Below are 27727 nucleotides of genomic sequence, written 5' to 3'. Positions count from 1 at the left end.
AGTGTAAATATTTTATATGGTGAATATAAAAATAAACAATCACGCCACAATCAAGAAAGCATAATACCACAACATGGTATATACACATGGTAACACAAGCATGTTCACAGCCCATCTGTGCACAGTCCTGCTCTCCATCTGTCCTTAGATTTACCAAATATTAGAGCACCCTGTAGTTGCCACTAGCATCTGTCTATTTGTCTTCAGAATAGGCAGTAGTGTTACTCTGTTAGCTTATGCAGCTATGTTCTGCTGATACCACTAGGGACAAAATAGATGGAGCTAATGTACCTTGTAGGGCTTTGAAACCCTGCAGCGGCACTCTGGACGAGCCGGTGACAAACTGCAACAGTCGAGCTCTGCGCTCTTCATCAAATGACTCAACAGCACGCCAGAACCACTTCACAATGTTGCTGTCAGGGGTGCAGTGCTTCAACCGTGTGTTGGACTTCCAGTCGTTAACATCGATCTTTCCCAGGCCGCACACAATGAGCTGGAAGAGGGCAAGGAGGAAGTCATGGTTATATAAGAGCCGAGTGAGGCTGACATGCAGAGAAAACTTGTAGTTAAATCATATAAACATATCACATTGCTTACAATTTCACTGGAATAAAGGAATAAATGAATTTATCATTCCAGTACCTCCAGCTCTTTCTCGTCAAAGGCTTTGAGCAGATGTTGTGGTATGACCTCGTTAAAGCCTTTCTGCAGGGCTAGAAACTGAGCCTCGATGCCTCTCAGGAAGCGCCAGTTCACATAAAGCCTGAATGATGACCATAGACATGACATCAGCATCACACTGTGGTGTGAGTGAGTGTGTATGAGGTGTGAGAATAATGGACGTTACCACCATCATGATTACTCCATTAAATTCGAGTACCCGATTTAAAAAAAAAAAAGTCCTCCATTACAATTTACCATTTCATGTATTCGGCAAAATGGCAGAGGCACGGCACTGCACGGACGAGGGTCCATGCAACAGATGACAAAGAATGTCAGCTATGTGGGAGAACTTTACTTTCGATGTGAAAAACAAAGTTGTTGTCTGCTGTCACTGCAAAAATGAACTCAAATACCATAACAGCACATCTTCAGCGCTGCAGCACCTGAAGAGGTGACATCCAGGTTTCACAGAGCTGCTGCCAGACACAGCACGGTAAATTCACTGCTAGATAGATTTGAATAATTCTGAATGAATCTTAACCTGCACACCCGTTTTAAGCACAAGCCCAAAAATGACGTGTATGATATGTACGATGTGTGTGATGTGTATGATATATTTGCTCATCTCATTATTAAAGAGTTTTTCACTCCTTAAACACCCATCTGAGCACACAGTTTAATAGAAAGTAGATAGAAATGATAACTATCTCTGACCTAATGTGAAGAAAATGGTGAATACATCAATATTTTTCCAAATGTGCACATTACTGTTCATCGTATGTTTCATAATAAGGTCATAACTCCTGCTCTGCATTTGCATATTTCCATGGTTACTCATCACACAAAGCAAGGAATTATAATCACTGGAGCATTTCTATTGTAAAACAGTGGTCAAATATCAAATATTGAGTGATAGAACATTTCACATTATATACAGTTTGGTGAAATCAAATAATTATTAAACAATAAGTTCACTTAAGTCTATTTTTATTATGAATTTTTTTTAAAAAATCCAACTACAGGATTAATCGTCAAAATAATCTTCAGATTATTCGCTTACCAATATAATCGATAGTGACAGTCCTAATGGACGTTTACCTTGTCTGCAGTGTTTCGGAAGTTCAATTTGTGTATAGGAGATGCGAAATTATAAAACATACCTGACGTATTCCTTCTTGGTGTCCTGAGTGACTGGAATGCTCTTGCCGTTGGGTTTGAGCTCATGCTGAATGATCTCTCCATATGCATTGTGTTCTACACAGAATGTGTGGTCTAACACCCCTGTGATGTCGTTGTCACTAAGAACAAAGAAAAAAAAAAGGCATTCACTAGAAAATGTTTAAGAAATATGTTAAGTACTTGGCTGTGATTTATTTTTTATTTATTTATTTTTTTTTTATGTTGAAGGATGAATAACAGCCAAAGTGCAATGTGTCATTGTCACCCTAGGTCAATTTTTTTATTTAAAGCTCATCAAACCAGGAAAAATTCTTGCTTGCTCCATATTTTGAATAAATAATTTCAGCCTCTATGGTCTGCCAAGCTTCCCACAAATGAATTCCATTTAAATATAGCCAGCTCCAGAATTACTTGCACCTTTAGAAAAGATGGTTAAAAAGGTTGTGAAAAAAGGTCTGTGTTAAATTAGCTTAATCTCACACTGAAATTGAGTAAAATCTTTAATTTACTCATTTATTCTTTAAATTAAAACAAATTTCCTTTAAGAAAATAAAAAACAGATTAAGAGATTAAGCTAATTAATCCCAAAGAGATTTATTCAGATCCTTTTATACCCTGGTATATTTACCAAGAGCTCCAATAATTCTCATATTAAAGTAATAGCTTAAAACAATTCTAAATGCTTAGAAATGTCATATTTATTTTTATATCACAAGCTATTTATTTAACTGAACTGGTGTCCAGCTTGTGCAGGAATCAAAGTGCACTCACAGGATCCAGACAAGACTATTGTGGAGATCAGGATCCACAGACTCCATGTCATCCAGAGTGATGGGTTTGCCCAGCAGCTGCTTGTAGAAGGGTAGAGTGAAGCCGCCGTCAATGTAGTGACCGTGGAACACGGCCATACCCATTATGCGGCCCACAAAGTGAAAATAGGACAAGTGTTCCTAAAACGAAAACAGTTCTACAGTCAATAAGTGGTATTTACAGTGGAAAATAAAGTACACACTAGAACTGTATTAACTGAGTTTTTTCTATCATTTACCAAATTTTAAAAGCAATGATGGATAAGCCAAAACAGTGTCCATCATCCTTGTGATGTATATAAATAATAGTATCCAGTAAAGAATGTTAACAAGTTTTGCTCTGAACACTGTCATCATACAGTCAATAACTTTCAACAATATTCCATTTCAGGCCAGTTTTAATCAAAACCTACACTGCCACCTTCAGAATTTATGAGATTTATTGTGAAGAACAAGTTCTTATTATTTTAGTTCTCTTTTTTCTTTATAACTGAATTACAGTATATCATGATTATGCACAATTACAGTTACTGTTCTGACACTATTTGTAAACGTTTATATTCTTGCATGTCTGACATCTTCGTTTTGATCAATGATGGAGACTACAATCAACCGACACTTTTGCGCCAGCTTAGTGTTTGATGTTTCTTTAGTATGTTGAACTGTAATAATGCTGAGGATAGACGTGAAAAATTATGGAAAGGAGAAGCAAGTAATGATTAATTAAAAAAAAGTCATACAACAGAACATACATCAAAAAAGCTATCAAGCAATTATTTTATTATTAGTTAAATTATCATTTTGCATTTGTGATATACATTCATCATAGAAAACCATGCCTAAATTCTGTTACCATTTTAGCTTGGCACTCAGTCTGACATTCCGCAGTTATCATCATTTTGATGTTTTAACCTCATATGAAGCTTTACAGTGGAAAGTGTTATGTACCGGGTTGACAGCAGAGTCAGGGTTGATCTGTAGCGTGTAAATGTCATCACGTGAATACTGGAAGAGTCCATAGTATGGGTTCAACATCTCATGAGACAGAAGGTATAACCACTCTCTAGGAACACACAAACACAAAGCAGACATTGTAACCTTGCACCACTCCGAACGAAGGCACCAGTTTTTCACTTCCCACAATACAGAGGAACGAAATGTTACGTAGTTCAGTTTGCAATATAAATTCTGCTAGCATTGCAACCTCATTGTGTAATATCAGTGTGTAACCAGCAGAGGGACTGTGCTCAAATGAATTCTACACAAACAGGTGAACCAAATGGATTAAATGACTCAGTATAAGTGCACACATTAAGGATTAACCTCTTGTCTTTGACGATCTGATAATACTAAAAGAACACTTTTACTCAGAAAATTTGGCTTTTATGAAAATTTTATGCCTCAAGAAAAAAACAGCCATTGCCTTAGCTGATTAGTAGAATAAACATGTTTCAGGTTAAGGTTATGATACCTTGCTACGCCGCCATAATCCAGCCCTTCTTCTCCTCTGAACTTCACCATCAGTCTCTTCCACAGGTCTTTTGGCCTCATCTTCATCACCTGCCTGTATGACTCCTGTATGGGGCACAGGGGAGAATTGCAAACATCTCAGAGTATTTCACTCTTACAGTATCCACTTGGGAAATCTGTGTGGCTACAGAAGTTCACTGAACCTCGAATTTATGCAAATGTGTGCTACATTGTGTTCAGCCAATCAGACAATGGTGTTCATCACAAAGGCTAAGATTTTAATTTACCACAACCAAACCACAGACAAGTTGCAGAAATGTCCACAGATGGTGACCAGAAAGAGCTGGTGTGGCAAAATTAGCAAATGGACACATGCCGTTAGAGGGCAGTAAATAATTACCTCTGATTTAAAACCCCAGGAAAAACAAACTCGTCCATTTTTACATGAGCAAACAAGCGCACGCTGACATATGCACATGCAAATGCGGACACAGAGACAGACAGACAGACTTTCCTCTAGGGGTCCATGCTGTCTCCTGCAGCCCTGCATACCTTTCTAGCTCTGGAGGGAACGCAAAGGAATGCAGGAATGCTGCAACAGAAACAGCCGCACACGCCCATAAAGACGGATGAGCACAAACTCAGACAAAATCACTTCAAGCTGTGGAGGCAAGAGTGCACGCTCACAAAGCTCAAAAACAAACCGGAGCGGCTTCATAGTTAGGGACAAGATGTCCATGGCTGTCCATCACAATGGTAGAGTTAATGGCCACCAGTCTAGTGCGTCCTTCCCATGAGTTCAGCCACATAAATAAGTGCAGCTGGTGCACTGAGGACATTTTCATTAGCGGATGAAAGGATTAATAACAAGGCAAGTGTCCAGGCTTGTTTATCTGTGATTAAAATAGCTGGTGGAGTTCTATTTGCTGTCTTAATCTGGAGTTTTGCAGGTGGGGAGTGTGAGCCAGCAGAGACAGGCAGGAAAATGTAAGCAAATAGTTTTATAAGGGGCTAAACAAAACAAAATAACAGACATAACCTTGCTCCCTCTTTGCTGTCAAAACATGTGGATAGAAGGAAAAAGCTGACAGCATGTCGCAGCACTGCAGATATCACACTCTTGTGACAGCTCTTGGCTCACAGCTAGGCTCTATCAGTGAGTGGCAGAGCACACAGGCTTCCTCCTCGTCGCTCTCCCCTAATTTCTCCAGCTGCGTTCCACCGTGTATTATTGAGTTCTAATTATTCTCTTCCCAAATATTTGCAAAGATCATGCAGTGATAGGCTCTTAGCCTGAACAAATTACTGTTGCATATCTTAGCCTTGCTTGGGTTGCTGTCATTAAATGCAGATGGAAATTTGGTTTTTATTTGTTTGTGTGGTTTTGAGGTGTCCTACCTCAAAGATCTCCTCGCGGGACACCTCGATGCGGCAGTGCCCTGCCTGGGGCTGCTGCTGAGAGAGCTCTTGCCGGAGGATCTTCAGCTTCTGCACCAGGTCTCTCTTGTATTTGGGCACGGTGAGACACTCGGCATCATCGGGCAGATTTCCGGGAGACAGCACCGACTGGGCCTGCTCTTTCAGCTGACCCACACGACTGCACACACAAACACACACACACCACACAGAGGCACAAGTTCCTGGTTAATACCGATTTTTAGGTAAAGGTATTACTTAATACAACATACACACAAACATATATATAATTAATAATATTAAATCTGAATCTTTCAAGGCAGTGATTGAAAATAGATTACACACAGAGTAAGTGAGTGAGTCAGGGATTCACACTGAAATTGCACAACTGGAGATCACTTCCCCCACTAATAAAGGTACCGCCATATACACAGTGTGAACAGCAGCTATTCTTTTTACTGTGACATCACCACATTAGTTTCTAAGCTGAGACTAAAAAATGATCCTCAACTGGTCTGACAATTAAAGCATACTTTTTATTGCTCAGACAAGAGACTTACCAGCTAAGTGATATATGGCTAAATCATTAGCATCAGTCATTAGCTAGATTATGCTCTCCATCCATATTTACTAGTTTCCTAGCAACAGTATTCTCAAAAATTGAATTGTGGGTGTAGCTTCTATTTGCCTTACAGGTCAAAAGTTCCATTTCAATGCATCATTGGTCTAACCTACCTAAAACCAGTTCTGAGTATTCTGACAATGTTTCCTGTCAGCTGAAAAATATGATTAAGCTTACAGCCCTTCAGTGAACTGGTTCTGTTTTTTTGTACCTTATTACTGTAAAACAAAGGAAAAAAAAGTCATTCAGCAGTCGTGTGTCTGCATTTGCCTCTGTAGGATATGGGTAAGCGTGTGTGCGTGTGTGTGGTGGAATGCAGTGTGGTCTCTGTCTCTCTGGCTGCCTGCTGCTCTGTGGTGTCTGCAGAGCATCGCCCAGCTGAGCAGAGAGCTGAGCTGCCATGCACACACCCTTTAGATACAGACTACACACCACATTAGGGAGAGGAGGGGGCAGGACAGGCGATGTAAAAGGAAGAAAGCAGAGGAAAATGGAGTGAAAGGAAAGGAGAAATAGCAAAAGAAGGAGCAGCACATGGAAGGATGAGCTTAGACAGAAGGACAGAGTGAAACAGGAAATGCTAGTGTGAAAGGACACATGAGGGAATCAGGGTTAGTGGAAGACTGAGAGAAAGAGGTGGATGGTGCCCCAATGAAAGGAAGGGTGAAACTGGAGGAACACGGGGCTCTCCTGCAGAGAGACGCCTAAATTTCGTTAGGGGCAGAAGATCAAATCCACTTAGCAGTTACTAACCAGCTCATAGCTCATTCTATATATTGCATGATTAGTGCATTCTTGTACCAGACATCTTAAACAACTCACAACTATGCTACACATTAGGACCGTGTCTCCAAAAAAGTCATACGCAAGTTAAGAGACATGGGTCACATTAGCTCTATTTGGATTGGATTAATTTATCAAGGGGGGCATCTGTGATAAATTCTTTACATGTCTCCTCAATGATAAAACTCTTGCATCTGGACAGCAACAAAATTACCACAGGAGGAGCGAGTGTCTAGTGGGTTGTATTTTCTATCAACCTGGACGTCTGCGTTGCTTGGCGAGTTCCTTAAATATCTAATGTCCAGGTTTTACTGCCCAGACCAAGTATATGGTTGAGTGTCTCTTCTAAAGCATCCAGTTTTCATTTCACGATTTGGGAAGTGTTAAATATCTGGGGGAGGGTCAATGATGTGTGCACTGCGACACTAGAGCAAGTAGCAGCAGTCAAAAGTTTTTTCTTCCATGGAAAATCACAGACGTGTTTCTGGAGGGGACTACAATTATGAGATGACCGCTGAATTGGTGTAAAAAAAAAAAAAAAAAAAAAAAAAAAACAGTAGGTAATTCGGCCTGTCATTTTCTCAGAGGAGATCGTAGAAAAGCACAGAAATGGCCAATCCAGACGAAAATCACAGAGTGGCACCTGTACAACAGGAAATTACCCCCGGACCCCATGTAAATTCAATCTTGTCCAGATAGGGTTATTGATGCATTTCATTAAATGTGCGTACTGAATCAGACTGAAAGGAGCATAGCTAAGCCCCGGACAGTGCTGTACAGTACGGCAAGGTTACAAATACAAATTTTTATTCTTGTGGAACACCTGAGACTATTCCTCACAGAACATCACCCCTGAAAGTATTTTTGAGACAATTTCCTATGAAACTTTATTATAAACCCTAACAACAGCAGGAACAATGGAGCAGCTTCAAGGTCTGAAATTTATGCAGATACAATTGGCCAAAATTATTGTTCTATTTTTTCCATTGTAATCAATGAAAATGTTATCAGATACTATTACTGAAGACTGCTGTGCCATATGGTCTGGTAGAAACCTGAGTCATGACTCTGTTCAGACTGCACTGGACCAATCAATAGTCTACACTATTTCCAGTTCCACCCATATATCCCTACATGGTACTCTCTGCACCCTGATAAGAGCGCTAACCAAATTCAGGATGCATTCTTAGATATGGTATTTGTCACTCAAATAACAACAAAATGTAGGATTACGGATTTGTTTTGTCATACTGCACGGTACAGCACTGTCCTCTGGAAAAACACTTTTATACAAGCGCTTTTGTGAGGGAAGTGTGCACCCACTGAGTGAGATTCCTCTAATGTTTTTAGCAGAGCATGTCCACCACTTGGAATGTCCAGCTGGAGAGCTTTTAGATAGCCAGCATGGTCAGGGACTCAAATGGCAACATCTCATGTCTTTCCTTCTCCTACCTCAGATCACAAAATGGAGTTTGTGTAGACAGTTACGCAATCGTGCAGTACAAAACTTTCTAGATGATTAGAAGACACTTAAACGGTTGGGGGCCGCCACCATTACAACACGTTCAGAGTACAGTGCTTTACTATAGCTGCTTTTAATGTAGTAAATCTCAACTCATTATTTCAAAAAGCTGCTAATGATATTTATAAAAGCTGAAAGTTAACATGCCAATTAATCAGGCATGTTACTTGTCATGTATGTTATTCTGTTGATTTCAAAAGTGCAAGAACTACAGAGTTCTTGTCAGTATGTAGTATGGTATTAAGACAATACTCTCTCTTAACTTGGAGGAAAGGGGGTTCTTTGATTTGTCAGAACAGGAAAAAGGAAACCTGATCTCTTCATCACTGCATTCTTCGGACACGCATGTGCACACACGTAACATAAGCGCGCACACACACACACACACACACACACACACACACACACAGATTTCAGGAAAGGAGCTTTCAGAGAGAGGGAAAATATTGTGGAAACTTAATGACCAATCCATTCCACATCTGTGCATCACAGCTGTTTTCCCGCCTTTTTCATTTTATTTTTATGTGCCTGATACTGACACACACCTTAATCAATTAACCATTCCAAAAGGTATTTTTAAAAAACAAATTATTGTGGAAGGTTGTCTTACCTGTTCAGAGCCTCACCAGTGCCTCGTGAACCATTAGGACTGGGACTGAAAGTGTAGAACGATAAATGCAGCATTAATATCTAATCCAGATGTGCCATGAGTCTGATTTAACTATAGACAGATACTCTGCAAATTCTACTTTTTATTATTTATCTGGAATCAAGTGGAATGTCATTACTGTGCACTAATTTAGAAGAAAAACACAACAGAGCGTGCTGTTATAGGAAAATAATCAACGACAGGGAGTTGCCACCCTGAAATTGATCATTTTCCAATGACGGCGCTTCCCAAAATGTTTAATTCCTCTTTTACCACAGCAATTTGCCAACGATTACAATTTTTTAATTATTAAAGAATGACACGGCATACTTTTTATCCACTTATAGTTACGCCAAATGTTGTGGAAGAAAGCTTTGCCTTATCTGCAATTATACGCTTTCTTTGTTAATCAACAACATGTTTGCACGTGTGTTTATTATTACACTTACATAATGTGGAACAGCCACCATACGTATAAGCTCTGTTAGAATACTGACAGTTTTCAAGACATGAACAGTACTCACTTGAGGACAAGGTGCAGGTTGGCAGAGAGCCGCGGGTCTGTGAACTGCGTCGTTCTGTTGTTGTGGTCAACAAAGTAGACGCGGCCCGTGGCTGTGTTCCGAATCTCCCATCCTGGAGGCAGAGGCCCCAGCTCCTCACAATTCACATTACTAAGATCCCTACAGAGACATGAGAAGACAAAGAGAACAAGCAAAGCAAAAATGAATGCAAAATAAAGAATCACTGCAAGTAAAATAGAGACGGTGAATATACATCAGGACTGACACTTCTGAAGACATGCCAGTCAGACAAAAGGATGAAGACATCTCAATGCCAAATTCCATATGTTTTGGGACAGATTATGCAAGCTGTCTTTTTCCTCCCCCCTCCATGTAATCTATTACAATGTCGTCGTCCCCCTCCCGCCCTCTCTCTGACTAATGTTGAATGTCCTCACAGCAGATGGTAATAACGTATTAAGTGCACAGGGTGAAAACCATGCGTCTGTGCTGGCTCTCCAAATCCTGTGCTGATGGCCTCATCCTGTGAGTGAGCTTTTAAGGCTAAATTACAGTTTGCAATTTTCAAGGCATTACTGGAAGACTGTACATCTTTCCAGTCTCCTCCTTGCCCAAACACACACAAGTCAGCAATGACACTGAACATGGTAGTGCTATAGTGCTAACAAACAGAAAAGGACAACATTCTGTGATAATTTTATTGAACCACCAGTGGCAACACAATAGCTTATACGCTGTATATTTATGTACATGTCTAATATAGCTCTGAATGATGGAAGTGGCTCAATAATTATTTATTTTTACTGAGAATGCACTGGAAGTCACTGCTACATTAAATCCATGTGAAGTGTTTGAAAGAAGTGGCATCAGGATGTATATAAGACAAGAGTCCATGTTAACAGTAAGAGTGTGTATGAGGTGAGGGATTACCTCGGCACTCTGGGGTCATGCCACGTGCTGACACCTGTCTGAGTGTGCAGGAAGTACACCTGACCCTGCTGCGTGGTCCGCTGTTCTGTGGACCAAACGGGGAGAAAGCATGCAGGATTAGTTATGGGTGATTAGTCATGAGTATGAATGAGATTTAAAAAAAGTATAAGCTTGTATCACTAGCTAGATGTATCCTGATAGACATCACTGTCTGACAGGATATATCTCACTACCTGAAAAATATTCAAATGTTCATAACTTTTTATTTTCATGTTCTACTTTTATTTCCATAACATTATTAATACATGCAGAATCTGTTTTTAAGGATCATGACGTCAGCTCTAAAATTATTGCCACCCTTGATAAAGATGGCTAAAAAAGATTATGAAAACATGCCACTGTGGTTAATTATCTCACACTGAAAATATGATAAAAATCTAACCTTTAATTAATGATATTCATTCTTAGGAAATAAAAATCCTTATCAAAAACCATGTTTAACACAATTATTGGCACCTCTGCAGTGTGCAACCTCCTTTTTCCTACATAAAAAGTCTTCTCTTCTAATGCTTGATGAGATTGGAGAATACAGAGACCACTCCTCACAATTTCTCCAGGTCTTCCAGGATCCTAGCTCCCGTTTTGATCTCACCCCACAGGTTTTCAGTGGGGTTTCAGTCAGGGTACTAGCATGGCCATATCAAACGCTTGATTATGTGGTCATTGAACCATTTGTGTGTAGATTCAGAGGTATGTTTTGGATCACTGTGCTGCTAGTAAATCCAACCATACAACCCAGTTGTAATTTCTTGGCAGAGGCATCCAGACTGTCATTTAAAATCTCCTGATACTTTATGGAGTCCATAATGCCATGTAACCCACTTCATACTTAACAGCAGTTCTTTTCTGTATAACCAACCTTCTTTGCAAAAAGGTCCAGTTAAAGTTCCAATAGTATCTAGTGGACTCCAGGCACTTTTGTTTTTGGTTAGAAGAAAGAAAAGACTTCCTTCTACTTAATGGATAGACATTTAAGAGTCCCTAAATAATCTGGTGTTTTGGACTTCAAAAAATAAAATATAAATGGGAAAATATAAATACATCAGTTATGTTAAGCATGCTTGCATTATGGTTAGGCTGGAGCACACAAGTATATGGGATAGCAAACCATTTGCTTTTGATTGCTTTGATAAAAGAGTAGAGTTTGCGTGTATGTGAATGGAGATAAAAAAAAGCCCTCTTTTTTCCTTGTATGTGTTCGACATTAGTGAATACGTTCATAATTAGTGACAGATTTTCGTGGGTCGGAGATCCTCCTTTTGTGACGCAGCACCCTTATTACTCTCTTACACACACACACACACACACACACACACAACTGCATGTACTTAATCCACACCCTGTTCTGTCTCTGTGGACATATCCACAGGATTTAAGCGCGCACGCACAAACTCAAGCGCGCACAGAATGTCCTCTTTTTGTCACATGGTTCTCTCTACATCTCTAACTCCCTCAGTAATGCTGACTTCCCGAGCAGCTCAAAGCATACTGCACCATATGGCACCTGTATGTACACTACATCTGCCATTTCATTCCTCTGGCAAGCAGAAGCTATAACCAACATTCTCCTAAGTCTACGTGAACAACAAACTATCCTCACTAACCCTCTGATACATCACATTTGTCTGAGTGCATGTGCATGTCTTGTGAGCTGACCATAGCCCTCAGGGAGGTCCGGCGGTGTGTGCAGGTGAGTTCGGCTCATGTAATTTCTGTGTCTCTGTGAGCGCACACGCCGCTCCTGCACTCGCAGCTCGCCTGCCTGAGCACCCGCTGCCCCATTGGGCGTCATGATGGGTGTGTTCTCATCGACCAAACAACTAAGGGGACGACCAGGACTAGAGTACTCCGACGCCGGCCTGAGAGAGAGAGAGAGAGAGAGAGAGAGACAGACAGACAGACAGACAGACAATGAGAGACACAGATAGAGAAAGAGAAAGACACAGACAAACTGGTAAGTCAAAGTGTTCAGTGGTCCGAAATACTTTCAGAATTGTGGTCAGTAAAAAAAAAAAAAAAAAAAAAAGAAGAAGAAGAAGAAAAAAAATATGAAAAGGGCAAGGAAATTATATTAAATAATGCTGGAAGAAACAAGCATAAAATCACACATCACATAAAATACCACAAAATGCATCGCCCCACTTAAAAACACCTTCAACTTGGCCCTATATTCAAAGGTTTAAATGCTCAGACTGTACTGTAGACCAGACATATTTGGTGTATACAAAGGATCACTGAAGAGTCTTTCATCACTGCCATATTCAAAATGCTGCAGTGGTCTTAGAAGTGATCCAGCTGGGTAGGAGTGCATTTTAAAAACAGGCAATCTGAATCAAATCTGCCTTCCTCTGCTTTAATCTAGAGTCTCCACTATTGCTAAATAACATCTCATTTTAGCTTTCAGGCTTTCATAAAGCAAATTCTTTCTCCTAGGACTGGTTTAACTTTTCAAGTAAAGGCATAGGATTTCACTTAAAGACTAGGCCTGATCTGTGTCCTGAAAAGCACTACAGGGAAAAGTCAAAAAGGCTGCACTTGTTTTTTGAAATTGAAAACATGCTGTTGCAGTTTTGCCCAATTTCCTTGACAATATTGTGTCTGATGCTTCAATGACACCTGACTCACACACTATGCGTGTAACAAGGTATAGTTTGTGTGAGTGAGTAGGCAGGCTGCTTAATATTTTTAATAGCTAGCTAGCTAATACACTAGCTAGAAATTAATTGGATGGAAAGCAACAGCAGAATATCTGATTAAAAGATATAAATTTAGAAAAGTGATAACCTGTGATATGATTAGTGTGGCAGAAAGAACTACTACAGTGACAGAGCTGACTGTCAGATGCGTTTAATATTTACTGTTGCACAGCGACGTCCAGATATCTGCGGGTGAGAGATCCAGGATGCTGCTACAGAATATAACCTAGCACTGGCAAATACTATATTAAACCTAGTTTTAAGATTGTAAATTATATGATAGTTGGACAGAATTCTTATGTCTTTTCTAACCCTGCAAATTAAAAGTAATGTTATTAATTAACTAAGCATTATTATTAAGTTATTAATTGAGTTATTAAAGAAGGAGGTGGGGTCTCATTAAACCACTTCACCTCACAGGCCCATGTCCAGTCACTCACCTGGTTGGTCTCTCCCACTGCGTGCTGCGTGTGATGTGGTTCAGGTACTGAATCCGACCAGACGCGGTTCTCCTCTCCTCCCAGCTGCACCATACACACGCAAACACACACACACACACAAACACACAAGTTATTAGGAGCCTGGTATTACAAACAGAATATCTATGTGCAGTGAAAACACAGCAATGGGCTAAGGCTAGGCATAAATGCACTCAGATACAGTAACTTACCCATCAGGTAGATCATTGTCAAATAGACGGCTACAGTCCACCACAGGCCCACCGGTGCCAATCCTGTCTCTGGATTGAAGACTCACTGCACGCATACAGACAGGAAAATGTCACATACAGAATCCAAAATACTCATTTTGGCATTTTACATGAATAAGGGCTTTACATTTTAGGTTAAGGGTATATAAGACACACCACATGAAAGCCTGGGTGGCCCATTCTGCCTTGGGAGAGGTCTTTTATGAGGGCTTTTTTTATATGAACTGGGACTGTCAGCTGAGGGACACGGATGAGGCCGACATATCAAGAACGTGAGGCTAACACTTAAAGTCTACTTTACAGATAGGCTTTACTCCTCTAATTAAAGAGCACTAGCAAAGTTGACATAATGGGGAGGATTTGCAGCGCCACATGCTACAGAAAAGAGTGTGTGCGCTGACGAAAGGCTTGCTCATAAAGCTGGGTGTCAAACTCATGACTGCACTCTGGGTCATGTAAACAGTTTATTAGACAGAGACCGATTTCTCACTTAAACTAAAGAAACAGAACTTGTTGCTGTGTCTCTTACAGTTCAAAATTTATTTCAATATTGACACATTTCCAAAAAAAATTATTCATACCTTTGGGGGTTAACAGGTATAAATGAGACAGAATATTGAATATTAGACATCTTCAAAAAACATTGCAGCCTTGGGTCTGTTTATCCATACTCATGTTTAAGTCTCAAAAAAAAAAAAAAAAAAAAATACATACATACTACTAGGCTTTTGGTGTATGCCTTCAGCATTGAGTGTTGCATTAATGATGATATAGTTACAAATATTTAGATGCGCATGACATAGTGATAGCTAAATACATAAGAACATTAGCTGTTTAGGTCCACTGAACATGTTTAACTGAAATATTTGTTAAAAAAAATAAATAGAGTACTTGTATCTAAATCAGGTTTCCATGTAAATGTGTTATCGTCCAAAATCTGGAAACTATTGTTAAATAAAATCCATCTATAGCTCTATAATTCATATATATATATATATATATATATATACACGACTATCATATATATGACTGCACTAGCCTGCTAGTCAGGTGTGTGCCTCATCATGATTCAAGTGAATGTGCTGGGTGAACTGTCATTACAGAGAGGCTCTGAGGCTTTGAGCTGAGTCACAGGAAGACATATTTGAGTGGGAAGACAGGAATGCTGTGCAAAATTGGTTTCTTCCAAAAAGGAGCAAAAAGATGCGAGGATAAAACTATTCACCCATTTTCTCAAAGCTAATCATGCATCATATGTAGCGTGTGCCAGCAGTTATATTTGCTACACTTTAAATAATAAAAATCTAAGAAGTGGACCAGTCATAGTAAGAAAGAGATTAAAGAAACATAAAAGATACATACCTACTATCTGACCCCTCACTGTGTCACTGTCATTGGGTCCCAGCTTGTTTAGATCCAATCTCTGATCTGAGAGTCAAGGAGGGAGAGAGAGAGAGAGAGAAACAAAAATCATGGTGATTTATTTTGACTGAAGCAGCAACAACATAAACGCAGCTCACCTATTAAACATTCAGTTGTGGCCCAGCTTTTAGCAGATGCTAGAAAACTAAAATGAATCAAGTAAAATAATAAGACTGAAGCTTTATCACAGTAAAACATGAATCAACTAGAGTGTGTGCCTCACTTCTACCTGTGTGGTATTTCCCTTGACTCTCATCCAGTCTGACAGCCTGGAGAGCTGTGTGTGCGTGTGTGCGCGCATGTGTGTGTGTGTGTGTGTGTGCACGCTTGTACACAAAGCCTGCTTTATTCTTTGTAGTCTCTAGAAGGAGAGATGCTAGATCTCTCTGTTTCTGTGCTGCAGGACGGGAAGAGAAGGACAGGAATAACAAGTAGGACACACACACACACACACACACACAGTCAAGATGTATGACTAGACTAAACGGGTGGTTCAAATTAGGCGTATGGCTGCAAATAGAAGAACAATCAACAAAACCACAACAAAGAACATCCTAATTAATACTAATTGAAAGACAGGACGAGACATATAAAACATTGCAATATACAGTACATTATACAAGTCTAACAATAACCAAATAAAAAAAGAAAAATAGAAATGTCGAGTTCTGTTAGGAGACGGTTTGTTTAACATTAATGGGAAAAAATCCGTATCAGTTAGGTGAAACTGCTCCTTGAAGTTGTCTGTCGTGGGAAAGTCTTCAGGACAGAGGACCTTTTGCACTTTGTGCTTTATCGCTATCGTGACAAGGTGCAATTTTTTTTGTCTTAGTAACCTTAAGACATAGAGAAAAAGAGTCTGGTGAAAGACCGACTGTTTATAGCTGTTATAATGTAAGTGATAACAGGATCTAACTTTCTTCGGGGACATTAAATGTAACCGTAAGTGGATAAAACGTGCCCCACCTTCTTTAATATATAAGAAATTCCAATCACTGCTTTAGCTTCATTATTTCTTAAGATAGAATGCAAGGAATAAAACATGACTGGGAGTGCTGTTATAGGAAAATCAACTCTACTTCACAGCAGATCATATCACACAGCTTTGTCATTGATTATTTATGCAGATTATAACTGCATGTCCTACTGCGTTTTATCCCTTACATAATAATATATCATAAACTAAGAAATAACGAAGCTATAAGAAAGCTCAGAGAGAAATAAATAGATGAACAACAAAGAGAGGTGTAAAGAAGAAAAAAAAGACAGAAGAAGCACTGAGAGAAACAAAGAGAAACAGACAAAAGAAAGAAAAGCAGACAGACAGCAGGAAATGCAGGGCAGAGAGAGGAATCCCTCCCAGCTGCGGGAGAGGCCTGTGGTTTCCTGTAGTTCTTCAGGAAATGAGCCTGAGGGTTTTCTAGGAAACGGGTTGTTTTAAAATTCTCTCCAGACTGAACTGTGTGACTCTGGCACCCTAAACAGCCTGCTCCTGCACACAGCAATCCATGGAGTCACCGCGACCACGGCCGTGATGCTGGGCATTAGGCTAGACGACAGAAAACAGCCCTGTTTTTGTTGCAGTCTGGATTGCGACGCAACAGGAATGTGACCTCCAATTTCAAAATCAGGAGGAACAGAAGCGGACCCAGGCACAGACAGTGCCATTTACATCCAGACATTGATAATAGTCTTCTGGGCTCCAACATGCATATTATTCTCAGTAAACACTTTCTGAGAGCTGAGGTCATCTAGACACGCACTCATACACACACAGCAACTAGTTCTAGTCCTCTAAAAAAAATTTCACATAGGAACACATACACACGCACGCACACATACTTACAGCCTGTGTCTTTGAGGCGGTTGATGGAGTTGGAGAGGAGTCGTACACAGCCCAGAAAGCCAGCGCCCTGCTTTTTGTGGATTTTCTTATGGTTCCACACGCTAATAGTGATGGAGTCCAACTTCCCGATGTATCTGTACAGAGACACAACATGGCACTAAATTAAACTTGCTAAGCAATTTACATTCTTAGTACTGGAGTATTAAATGTTTGATTTACCCTGCAGGATTTATGAACCATAAGAATAGATCTCTTTTTGTATTACACTCGCTCAGTTAATAAACCCTAGATATTCTGTTTAACCAGACACTCGAAGCTCACAAGCCCTTGTCTGCAAGTCTTCCAAGCATGTCTGAAATGTCATAGGTTTGTAAGAGGCTGCCAAAGTGAAAGAATCCTCTGTTAGGCAAGGGAGAGAGAAAGAAAGAGGAGGGAGAACAACAGGAGGATGAAATGAGACTAAACTAAGGGGAGATAGATAGCACGGCTAGACATTTAGACGAAGTCAGGCAGGCCATACAAGGGGCCAAGGAAGCCCAAACAAAACGCTGCTTCTCTAGAAACAAACATTTATCACTTTTCCAGCACCAGAGGATTTAATAAAGGTCTGAGCTCAGGAGTGATCCAAATTATGTGGAATGCTTGTGCATGCCAAACTATGCTTATTTCCAGACATTACAACAGCTTGTAAAAGAACCATGAACAGAATCCATGCCAAAACCTGACCGACATGTAAAAAGAACTGATAACCTGCCTGAATGGTCATTTTACTGCGCATGAGTCATGAGAAACCTGGAGAATTATTACCAGTTTGCAAAGCCATTTTTCCAGATAAATCCTAAGTAGTGTTTTTCCTCCACCAACACAAATTTTTAATGGTCTTACTGTTTACGAAATGAATCGGCAAGCTAAAGAAAGGCCCTGAAACGAATAGGTGATCACAAGCAGGTGTTTACAGTAAGCAGACAGCCAGCATGAGTGCAGTTCTTTACATGCTGATCTGAGTTCAGCTGCAGTGAGCAGGTGTTGGGCAGTGAGAGCCGAGCTGAGCATCGGTTGGTGTACTGAGGCTAGAGAGAAGCCCACGAGTGTTTGGCATGAACGGCATGACTTTCACTGAGCCAAAGATCCTCAATGAGAGGGCCAGCTGCACCCCGGGAACACAGAGTCCACCTGCTTCCCCCAGTTACAGAGCAAAAAGACACTGAGGAAGAAAGAACACTGACATTAATGAAGAAACTCAGCTAGTCCCAGAAGAGCATATGAACACCCTTCTACCTATGTCCAGCTTCACCTCGGATCAGATGTTATATTCTTTTCAACAGTATCTCACACTGGAGAGAAAATGTAGAAGAGTTGACCAGCAGAATTGAGCTGGCATTCCTTTCCTTCCAGTACCTACTCGTGCACACGAACCACACCGATATGACTCATTAGAATGCACACTCATTGCAAATTGTACTCCTGTATCTATACGAAATCCACATTTCTCCACCTCACTTTCATCTGGTTTGTACTTAACTGAATGTTTCAAATGCTTGAGGTTAAGCTTGAGCAGACACACTTACTCACACTAGATTCCTTGAGCCGTTAGTGTCAGCCATATTTTACGCTCTCGGCAGTGACACGTTCCTCTGTAACCCAGCTAAGGGGGGGAAGCGTCCGGTTACCCCGGCAACCAAACAAACGGAGACATGAGCTTCCTCCTGCTGTTGGCCCACTTTGAAGAATCGCTGGAAACTTTTTCCTTCGTTCTTTCCCTTGCATATACACTCTCAATTAGGACTCTGGGAAAAGTGACACTGAGTGGCGGAAAGTTACTATTTTTATTTGAAACCTCAGCTTACCATCAGCAGACAGAGAGAGGTGTGTGTGTGTGTGCTAAATGTGCTTATGGTGACACAGTTAGTAACTTTTAAAAGCCTAGGAAATATTTAAAGTAGCATGACTTCTGCCCACTGCTGTTAACTTGGTCTACACGAGTCAGAGGTAACCTAAACTACCATATAACCTACCTATACTCAAAGAGCACTTTATTAGGAACACCTGTACACATATTCATTCAAGCAATTATCTAATCAGCCAATCACGTGGCAGCAGTGCAGTGCATAAAATCATGCAGATAAGGGCCAGCAGCTTTGGGGAATGTTTACACCAACCATCAGAATGGGGGTAAAAATATGATCTCAGTGATTTTGACTGTGGCATGATTGTTGGTGCCAGATAGGCTGGTTTGAGTATTTCTATAACTGCTGATCTCCTGGGATTTTCACGCACAACAGTCTCTAGAGTTTCCTCAGAACGGTGCAATAAAGAAAAAACATCCAGTTTTCCAGATGGAAAAGCCTTGTTGATGAGCGAGGTCAACGGAGAACGGCCAGTTCAGGCTGACAGAAAGACTACAGTAACTCAGACAACCACTCTGTACAATTGTTAGTACATCTCAAAATGCACAATACATTGAACTTTGAGGCAGATGGGCTACAACAGCAGACCATGTCAGGATCCGCTTATGTCAGCCAAGAACAGAAAGCTGAGTGCAGTGGGCACAGGCTCACGGATGGTAGAGTCAGAATTTGGTGCTAACAGCATGAATCCATGTACCCAACCTGTCTTGTGTCAACAGTCCAGGCTGGTGGAGGCGGTGTAATGGTGTGGGGAAAGTTTTCTTGGCACACTTTGAGACCGTTAATACCAATCAATCATTGCTCGAATGCCACAGCCTATTAGAATATTGTTGCTGACCATGTGCATCCCTTCATGGCCACAGTTTACCCATCTTCTAATGGCTACTTCCAGCATGCATGATGCAATTATGCCAACGTGGATCAGAATCTCAAAGGAATGTTTCCAATATCTTGTGGAACACATGTTGAAGGAGGCCCTACCCAGTATTATAGTGTTCCTAATAAAGTGCTCACGGCGTGTATATGTAGTGTGGCAATAAATGTCACCAGGTAATTACAGCTGAGTCATCCACTCATACTTGGAGACAGACAGACAAGGCTGTGGAGCAATAACCCAAACAATGCAAGAAATAATCAAACTAAAATCTGGAATAAATGAAATGCACACCACAACGTGGGAATAATATGACAGTAGAACATATCTAAGATGAGTAAATAAAAAAAAGAACCCCAAAAATTTTTTTTGTCAAATTTTTAACACAGCAATAAATGCACATTTTTTCCATTGATTACAGAAAGTTTGTTAATACTTAATATTAGTATTAATTCTATTAACACTGTATCTGATTTTGTGGTGTGGCCATGATCATTATTACACAGAGATTATTTTTAAGGGCTGAATATTCAGGGTTACTTTAATCTTACACACTGCCACTACTGCACCCCTCACAGATTTCCAGCAAACATGTGTAAGCAACAGCAACTGGATCAGTGTGTGTGTGAGACAACAAGATATCGTGCGTGATATAGTATCCATGAGTGAGAGAGTGTGAAGTAATGTGACAGGGATGGTGTGTGCTCAGCCAGATGGTAAAAGTGTGTGTGTGTGTGTGTGTGTGTGTGTGTGTGTGTGCGCGCAAGTGAGACAGTGCGTGAGACGGATAGAAGTAAGCCTGTGTGTGTTACTTACAGGTCATAGTGTTGGTTCCATTTGGGGTCCAGAGTGTTTCTCACAGTGTCTGTGGAGTGACACTGCCCTGAACCGTCCACCACCACCTTGGCAAAGGGGTCAGGCAGGCCTGCCATGGAGATTACACATACAAATAAATACATTCATTTACACAGAATTTCATTACTGGAATGCTCTTGAAATTTCCAGTCTACTTTTTATTCAGATGCCAGAATATCCATAATTTCAATGCTTAATATCACATGTTCCACTTTTATTCATCCAACTTAATCCAAATCACAAAATGTTTGAAATATGAATGTTTTGTTTTCAAAACATTTTGGCACTGTCACTTTAAAATGTGTCTAAATAATGCATGCCATGTACAACACACTTTATATGTATAACTCAAGATGGTCTCCTCAACCACGAGAACATGGAGACCATCTCGAGTTTTTTCCCCACAGGTTAAAAGGTAGAAAATCCAAATTTTGGCTATTTGTTTGGGGTTTTAAGTGGATCTCTAAGGAATACAAAATCGAAATATCAGATCTGAGATAAAATGTGCCTCAAAGTATAAAAAACAAATCTGAAAGAATAAAGCTTACGAAAAATGAATGATATTGGCTCTTTATTTTTCTTCGCTTAAAGCAACACAACAGGATTCAAAATGAAAATGTAGTTTTACTGTTTAATGTCTGCGGTGGAATAATATATATATATATATATATATATAAATATCTGAATACAAGATATTTTAAGTAATTGAAATATGACGACCCTAAAACACAGACACAGAGCTGTAGACAGCGCTATATGAGACAGTATGCAGTTACTGGCACCTGGGTGGCTGACCCTGACAACCTGTTACTGTGACACCCAGAACCCAAACAACTCCAAACACACACCCACAGACACACACACACTCTTTAATTTCCCTCCTGTCCAGTGTACGGCTGTGCCAGGTAGCAGGATTGGGGCACACCTCTACTTTGTTCATCTGTGTGTTATTTTAACATTGCACATACATGCAATCTGTAGACTCACAGCCCTCACACTACTGTTTTTCATCTTTTTCCCCTCATTCTTCCTGGCTTTTCCCCTTTGTCTCTCTGGAATTATCGAATCATTCTTTTTGTTATCGTCCGTAGTGCACCATGTTGTTTGTTGGAGCACGACAGAGACACAAGAAAGACAGACACATTATGTTTTTGTATGTGGTGCCCTGCAGTCAGGGGTGCTTTATCTATAAACCGACCCACATTTCTGTCGTCTCGTGAGGGAAGAATACTTATCTCGCTCACCGCACTTCAAACAGACAGAATGACTCAAGCACTGAGTAGATTTATATAAAGCTACAGAAATAGAGCACATACTCTTTGATGGGTTACTTACGAAAGAAGTCTTTCTTCGCTAGATTCTTTGCACAGAGCACTGCAAAACAAAACAGAAAAAGAGTGCTTCATTTAAACTTTATTTTGTACATTTTTAAGACAGCAGACCATCACAACATTATTAACAATCACAATAAAACTCAACACAGAGGATCAATAAGTATTCTTTAGTCTGGCTGTCAGTGGGGTGTAGTTACAGGATCAGTGTGTGCTGAAATGGGTCAGGAGACACTCAGATTTATGCCTAGACTCACACTGAGCTCAAAAGCACTCAGATCAAGAAGAAAAGTTTTAAAAACGCATCCTGGGAGTCAGCAGATGTAGAGGGCTGCAGCTGGTCTCCATTCAGCCAAACTCCTAAAGCACATCTACCGCACGCCACTGTCTTAGAAAAGCTTTCAGTCCTGATACAATCCTTTTGACAACTAAGAAGCTCAATGAAAGAAGAAGCACTAAGGAGTGAAAAACTGACCATCATACAGAATCAAGCTAAAATGTACCACCATTTTGTTCAGTCTTTTAGGCAGTTATTTTAGGCCTGGTAGAAGCAAACATAATATCACGGGGAAAAAAAACAAAAAAACAATACAGAGTGTATAAAGGCTGAAAAGGGGGACTGGTCCAGAGGATTCAACAAAGCTTTATTTCATACAAACTTAATCTAACAGGAATAACAGGAACAGTCAGCATTAGAACAGTAAAAAGTGACTCCATCATCTGTTTCACTGACACTGTTGTGAAGTGCATCATGGAACAAGTGCTCAGATCAATGTTGTAACTGCCATTCAGTTATTACACATACCAGCTGCAAAAGATTACTGATGAACAAACTCGATGTTGAAGCAGGGCGTTTTAAATATTTTTTATTTCTCAACATGTTTGACAGTGAGGAGTTACTCATTTCGATCACTTTTTTTCCCCCCATATCCTTAATTGTTCCTGCTTCATCCGTTCATCTGCCATCCATGCTTATTTGAATATCCCATCCAGGAAAGTTTAATTGTTATACAAATGGGACTGTTTTATCGCCCAGCACCAATAGGACCAGAAGGCTGGTACAAAGTAGTGCATCAGCTGCTTGAGAGGACCCTGCTTGTTGAGTATTAGTGTGCTGAGAAACACTTCAGAGCTCCTTTAATGCACTTGTGTAAGAAACTTTAAAGGGTTCGTAGATTTACTTTGTCTGGGACTAGGCTATGTGCTAAATGTGATATGAGGTTAAGAGCCCTTCAGTGAAGTACCCTTAATGAGTCCCCACCACTTTTCCTACTATTCACCCAGGAGCATTTGAGAAGGACTTCAATGTAGAGAGGTAGTTAGGAACCCAGAATCTCACAAAAATAAATGCAAGAGCTGTCCAGTGTGTTTTGTGAGTTTATTTTGTGAGTATTTCTTGCAGAAACAAAGAGAAATAAAAGAAGAACATGGAGGTTGGGGAGATGTGAGCTCTGAGAACTGTCTGTTCTGCATAGAGAACTGGAGGTATAGTGTCAAAAAAGCAGATATTTTTATACTGTGCTCCACCAAGAATCTTTTTTTGCTGACATGTCAAATAATTTCTTATAGAAGCATTATTATAGTGCTTACATTTTGCCCTTACACTCTCACACAAATAAATGGATGATAAACTGGGTTCAGGGATCTGCTGCACATGACAGCAGATGTATATGATTTCCTCTCCAACTTCCATTCTCTGGCTGTTTCTCAGCACTGTTCTTGCTACTAGTGCAGAGGGTTTCATACTACATGATTCAACTCTGGAAAAAAAACACTCATCTCAGTAGTTACCGAGCTGTGGGGCGTAGTCACCAAGCCCCAAAATCAGTTGCTTAGTGGCAAATTGAAACTAAAATGTGCATTTGAGCCACACCCATTCAAAGAAACCGCGTCCTCCCTCATTGATTCTGTCGGTTGACTGTTATCCTTCACCATGCCAGGTAACAACACACTGAACGAGCTGAGGAAACGAATGGGAAAGATAAAGCTTAGCCTGAACTCAGATTCAGAACAGAAGCTGTAAATGCAATCATGCTATCAGCACACGAACTATCCAACTACCCACCTACACATCCCTCTGTGGCTTTCCAGTAGCTGCAGCACAACGCCAATGATATACATTTTAAGACATTTGGCAGGAAAGAATATTAGGATCCTCTGGAGGAGAAGTAAAAGAAGAAGGGGAGGCTGTATGTAGGGACGTACATACTTGCCTCACAGATTATGAAGAATTTTTCTCCACAAACATCCCTGGGAATGTGTAATGTTCCAGTGAAAGCCACCTCATCGCTTAAACATCTGGAAGGCATCTCTCTCTCTTTCTCTCTCTCTGCAAATGCCAGTTTAACCACACACATGGCCCCTGAGAGGGGCTTTAACAGCACTGCTCTTTAGTTTGTTTCTTCCATTAATTATTCACAGGCTGCGTGTGTGTGTGTGTGTTGGGGGAGAGCAGGAACAGGTAAGAAAGATGCAATGCCATTTTTACCCTCTTTCCTAAAAGAAAACACCTCTCCACCCAAAGGCAGAATGGAAAAGAACCCTGGGGGTCGGTAGTAAATCAGAGTGCTGGCATACAGGATGAGTGCTTTTTGAAACTTCAACACTTAGCCAAGATCATTTTCATGGTTTAACGGTTGGGGACAGGATCTGGAAAGGGGGAAGGATTTTGTAATATTGAAGCAAGATGACATCAGAAAAAAAGCAACATTAAACTTCATTTTTACTTTGCAGGGGAAACTTTACCAGCACAGTATCAAAAACAGAGAGAAATTAACAAGTGAATACAAGTTACCTGTCTGAATCAAACAGGATGTACTTCTTCCCTTCATTCATTAGCATTTTCGACTGAACCAATCAACAGAACACTCAATACAATGATGCATAAATCAGACACAAGCATAGTCACTTTTCCTCTGCTTAGCAAAAAATGGCAGACTAAGCACTGTAACTAGATTAAGTGTGATTTCTAAGCATTCAAGTCAGTTCTGAATGAGCGCCGTCTGTTGTGCCATTTCTCACATGCTCAAATCCCAAAACACTCGGCTCGCAGTCTGTCACTCCTCTCGGTGTGAGACTGGGCACTATACTCTCACTAGCCAGTCTGGCAATGCACTCGCACCATCTGATGATTCCATATGTACTGAGATTGTGGGTGGGCTCACTCATTGGCTGGTTTCCTTGGGATGTGTCTTTTGATTGGTCAAAACAGGGAAAAGCCCATCCAATGCCTGATTCAGTGCCAGCATAACTAGTTCTGTCTAAGGTGGCCCCAAGGCTAGTACTTTAGTTTCAAAGAATACCAAAAAAAGCAGTTCAGAAATGCATACTTTGGTTTTTGTGGGTATGTCTATACCCTGTTTAGTCCAAAAATTGGATTTTTTTTCTTTACCTCTAAGGGCTAAATTAAGACATGGAGTCTGAAAGCAGGCGACTCAGACAGACTGTATGAATGTATGCGGGTGTAAGTGAGCAATTTAACGCTGTGAAGGGAAGCGGACAGAGGCGAACGCCAGTCGCAGACAACCACAAGCCACAGTCATGACGGGGACCTTGAGCTGGACAAAGTTTGGTATGTACGTGCGCGCATGTGTGTGCATTTAAGAGAGTAAAAACCGCCTATGATCCAAACACTACTAGGACATTTTATTTATCTGCATGAGCTGTTAAATCCCAGACACTTTTATGGGAAGTACCAAGCCCACCAAACTGGCACAAGAGATTGCATTAAGAGAGGAAAAAGCTAATTTCAAAAGGAAGTTTGTTACTTCCTTCCAATGAATCACACACACACGCACACACACGCACACAGGCACACCTTAAAATCTGACGAGAGAACAGCGTCGTTATTGTGGTGTTGGTACCAAGCGAGAGTCCACCCTGCCTGATTTCACACAGAAATTGTGGTTGACTCTAGGATTAGGGAGTCCCTGCCTGTCTCACACTGTGCCGCTCCCCCATGAGCTTCCTCACACTGTCTCATCACAGAGAGACGAAAGACGTATGTGATGAATAAAGGAGGAGTGAAGTCACAGGGAGGGAGACTGTCAGGCGGAGGGGAAGAGGAAGTGTTGATGTGGAAGTGTGGCGAGACCAGCAGGAGACAGAACGAAAGCACGACGTCCAGAAAGAAACTGGTGAAAACTTCGTATCATATAGCCCCAGTGGATCAGACTGAGTGATTTCATTCTGTGCTACACCTCCACTCCAGATGAGCAATCTGCTTGCAATAGTACATACATCCAAATACATTTTCACAATGCTGGTCATCACTGAGCCATCTTGGCCAGTCCGCGTCGGTTTAACGCAAGGAACTGCAGATTCGCACTATGCATAATGGCTCCTTTGCAAGCTCCACTTACCCACAAACCCCTTCTCTGCAAGTGCATCCTTGCAGAATGATAAATTAGCCATTACTCTTTCCTCTTCTTAAATGCGCAACTAACCTTCCCAACACATGAATATATTCACACACACACAAAAATATTTCCACTGATAGTTTAATGTCCTTTAAACCCTTCTGTCAAGACAGAGAAAAGGGAGAACCTATTTATCAGAGGCCAGCCTTCAATTAGTTACCTATACCACAGAAGCACTGCTATGTACAATCACCTTCAAATTCTTCTAGTAAATTATAATCACATAAAGCATAACTAAAATACACACTCAACAATCACAGGAATTTAGGTGCATTTGGTAAATGGCTCTCCAGTCCAAAACTAAAGTGTATAACACAGCTGAGCTTAACAGCTCAAGCGTTTAACACCCAGTCAGTTACACCTTGTTTGGAAATCAAAAACCTTAACAAAAGCTGTTGGTGCAATAGTATGAATATGAATCGCCTTGTAAAGATCAAATTAAAACTCATCCTATAAATGTCCATCATACTTATTATTGATTCATGCATTCATCTTCTGCTTTATCCTAGTCAGGGTGGACCTCGAGCCTAATCCGTAAGTACGGCAGTCCGTTACAGGGTACCACAGAAACACCCAATCACACTTACTGGCATGTTTTTGCGAAGTGGGTAGGAAACCAGAGGACCCAGAGGAAACCCACACGAACATGAGGAGAACAAAGACCCCGAGCTCAGGATCCAACTGGGGATCCTTGAGCTGTCAGTATACTATATTATTAGGAAGGCTGTTTGACCAAATCTGAGAATCACAAGCCACCGTTGGACCTTTAAGCAAAACCCAGTGACTCTTAACTCAGCTACTTTGCTTGGACTGCATACGGCATTGGTTGTAAGCTGTGCCGAATAAATCTCTGTGTATTTGCAAGTCTTTTTCCGTGCAAATAATATTGAAAAGATGGCATCAAAGCTCTTCAATCACGGTTCTCTATTGCTGGATACAATGGATTATGAATGACCGTGGGCTTATAAGAAGGGGCTGGCGAGGACAAAACCCTTCCCAGAGAAAAGGAAATACGATGGCTTGAACCTGCTGGGCTGTGCCG

The 27727-nt window shown here is 40.6% G+C and overlaps 1 protein-coding gene across 1 annotated transcript in view; it reads right to left on the bottom strand.

Moving 5' to 3' along the window:
* Positions 1–27727, bottom strand: part of smurf2 (SMAD specific E3 ubiquitin protein ligase 2) — a 47478-nt gene that overhangs the window by 4661 nt on the left and 15090 nt on the right. The window contains exons 2-18 of the mRNA XM_026916421.3: positions 22272–22310; positions 20898–21006; positions 17301–17434; positions 15395–15460; positions 13994–14078; positions 13764–13847; positions 12284–12486; positions 10568–10652; positions 9638–9796; positions 9075–9119; positions 5520–5718; positions 4123–4226; positions 3600–3714; positions 2614–2792; positions 1824–1961; positions 643–763; positions 292–493 (exon numbers count right to left, since the gene is read on the bottom strand). Of these exons, the coding sequence (XP_026772222.1) occupies positions 292–493; positions 643–763; positions 1824–1961; positions 2614–2792; positions 3600–3714; positions 4123–4226; positions 5520–5718; positions 9075–9119; positions 9638–9796; positions 10568–10652; positions 12284–12486; positions 13764–13847; positions 13994–14078; positions 15395–15460; positions 17301–17434; positions 20898–21006; positions 22272–22310 (2067 nt within the window). The remainder of the gene's footprint in view (positions 1–291; positions 494–642; positions 764–1823; positions 1962–2613; positions 2793–3599; positions 3715–4122; positions 4227–5519; positions 5719–9074; positions 9120–9637; positions 9797–10567; positions 10653–12283; positions 12487–13763; positions 13848–13993; positions 14079–15394; positions 15461–17300; positions 17435–20897; positions 21007–22271; positions 22311–27727) is intronic.

This window comes from Pangasianodon hypophthalmus, chromosome 13 (assembly GCF_027358585.1).
Source record: "Pangasianodon hypophthalmus isolate fPanHyp1 chromosome 13, fPanHyp1.pri, whole genome shotgun sequence".
In the NCBI taxonomy this organism is placed as follows: Eukaryota; Metazoa; Chordata; class Actinopteri; order Siluriformes; family Pangasiidae; genus Pangasianodon; species Pangasianodon hypophthalmus.
Note: the sequence above shows the minus strand (reverse complement) of the source record. Positions and strands in the feature narration are given on the sequence as shown.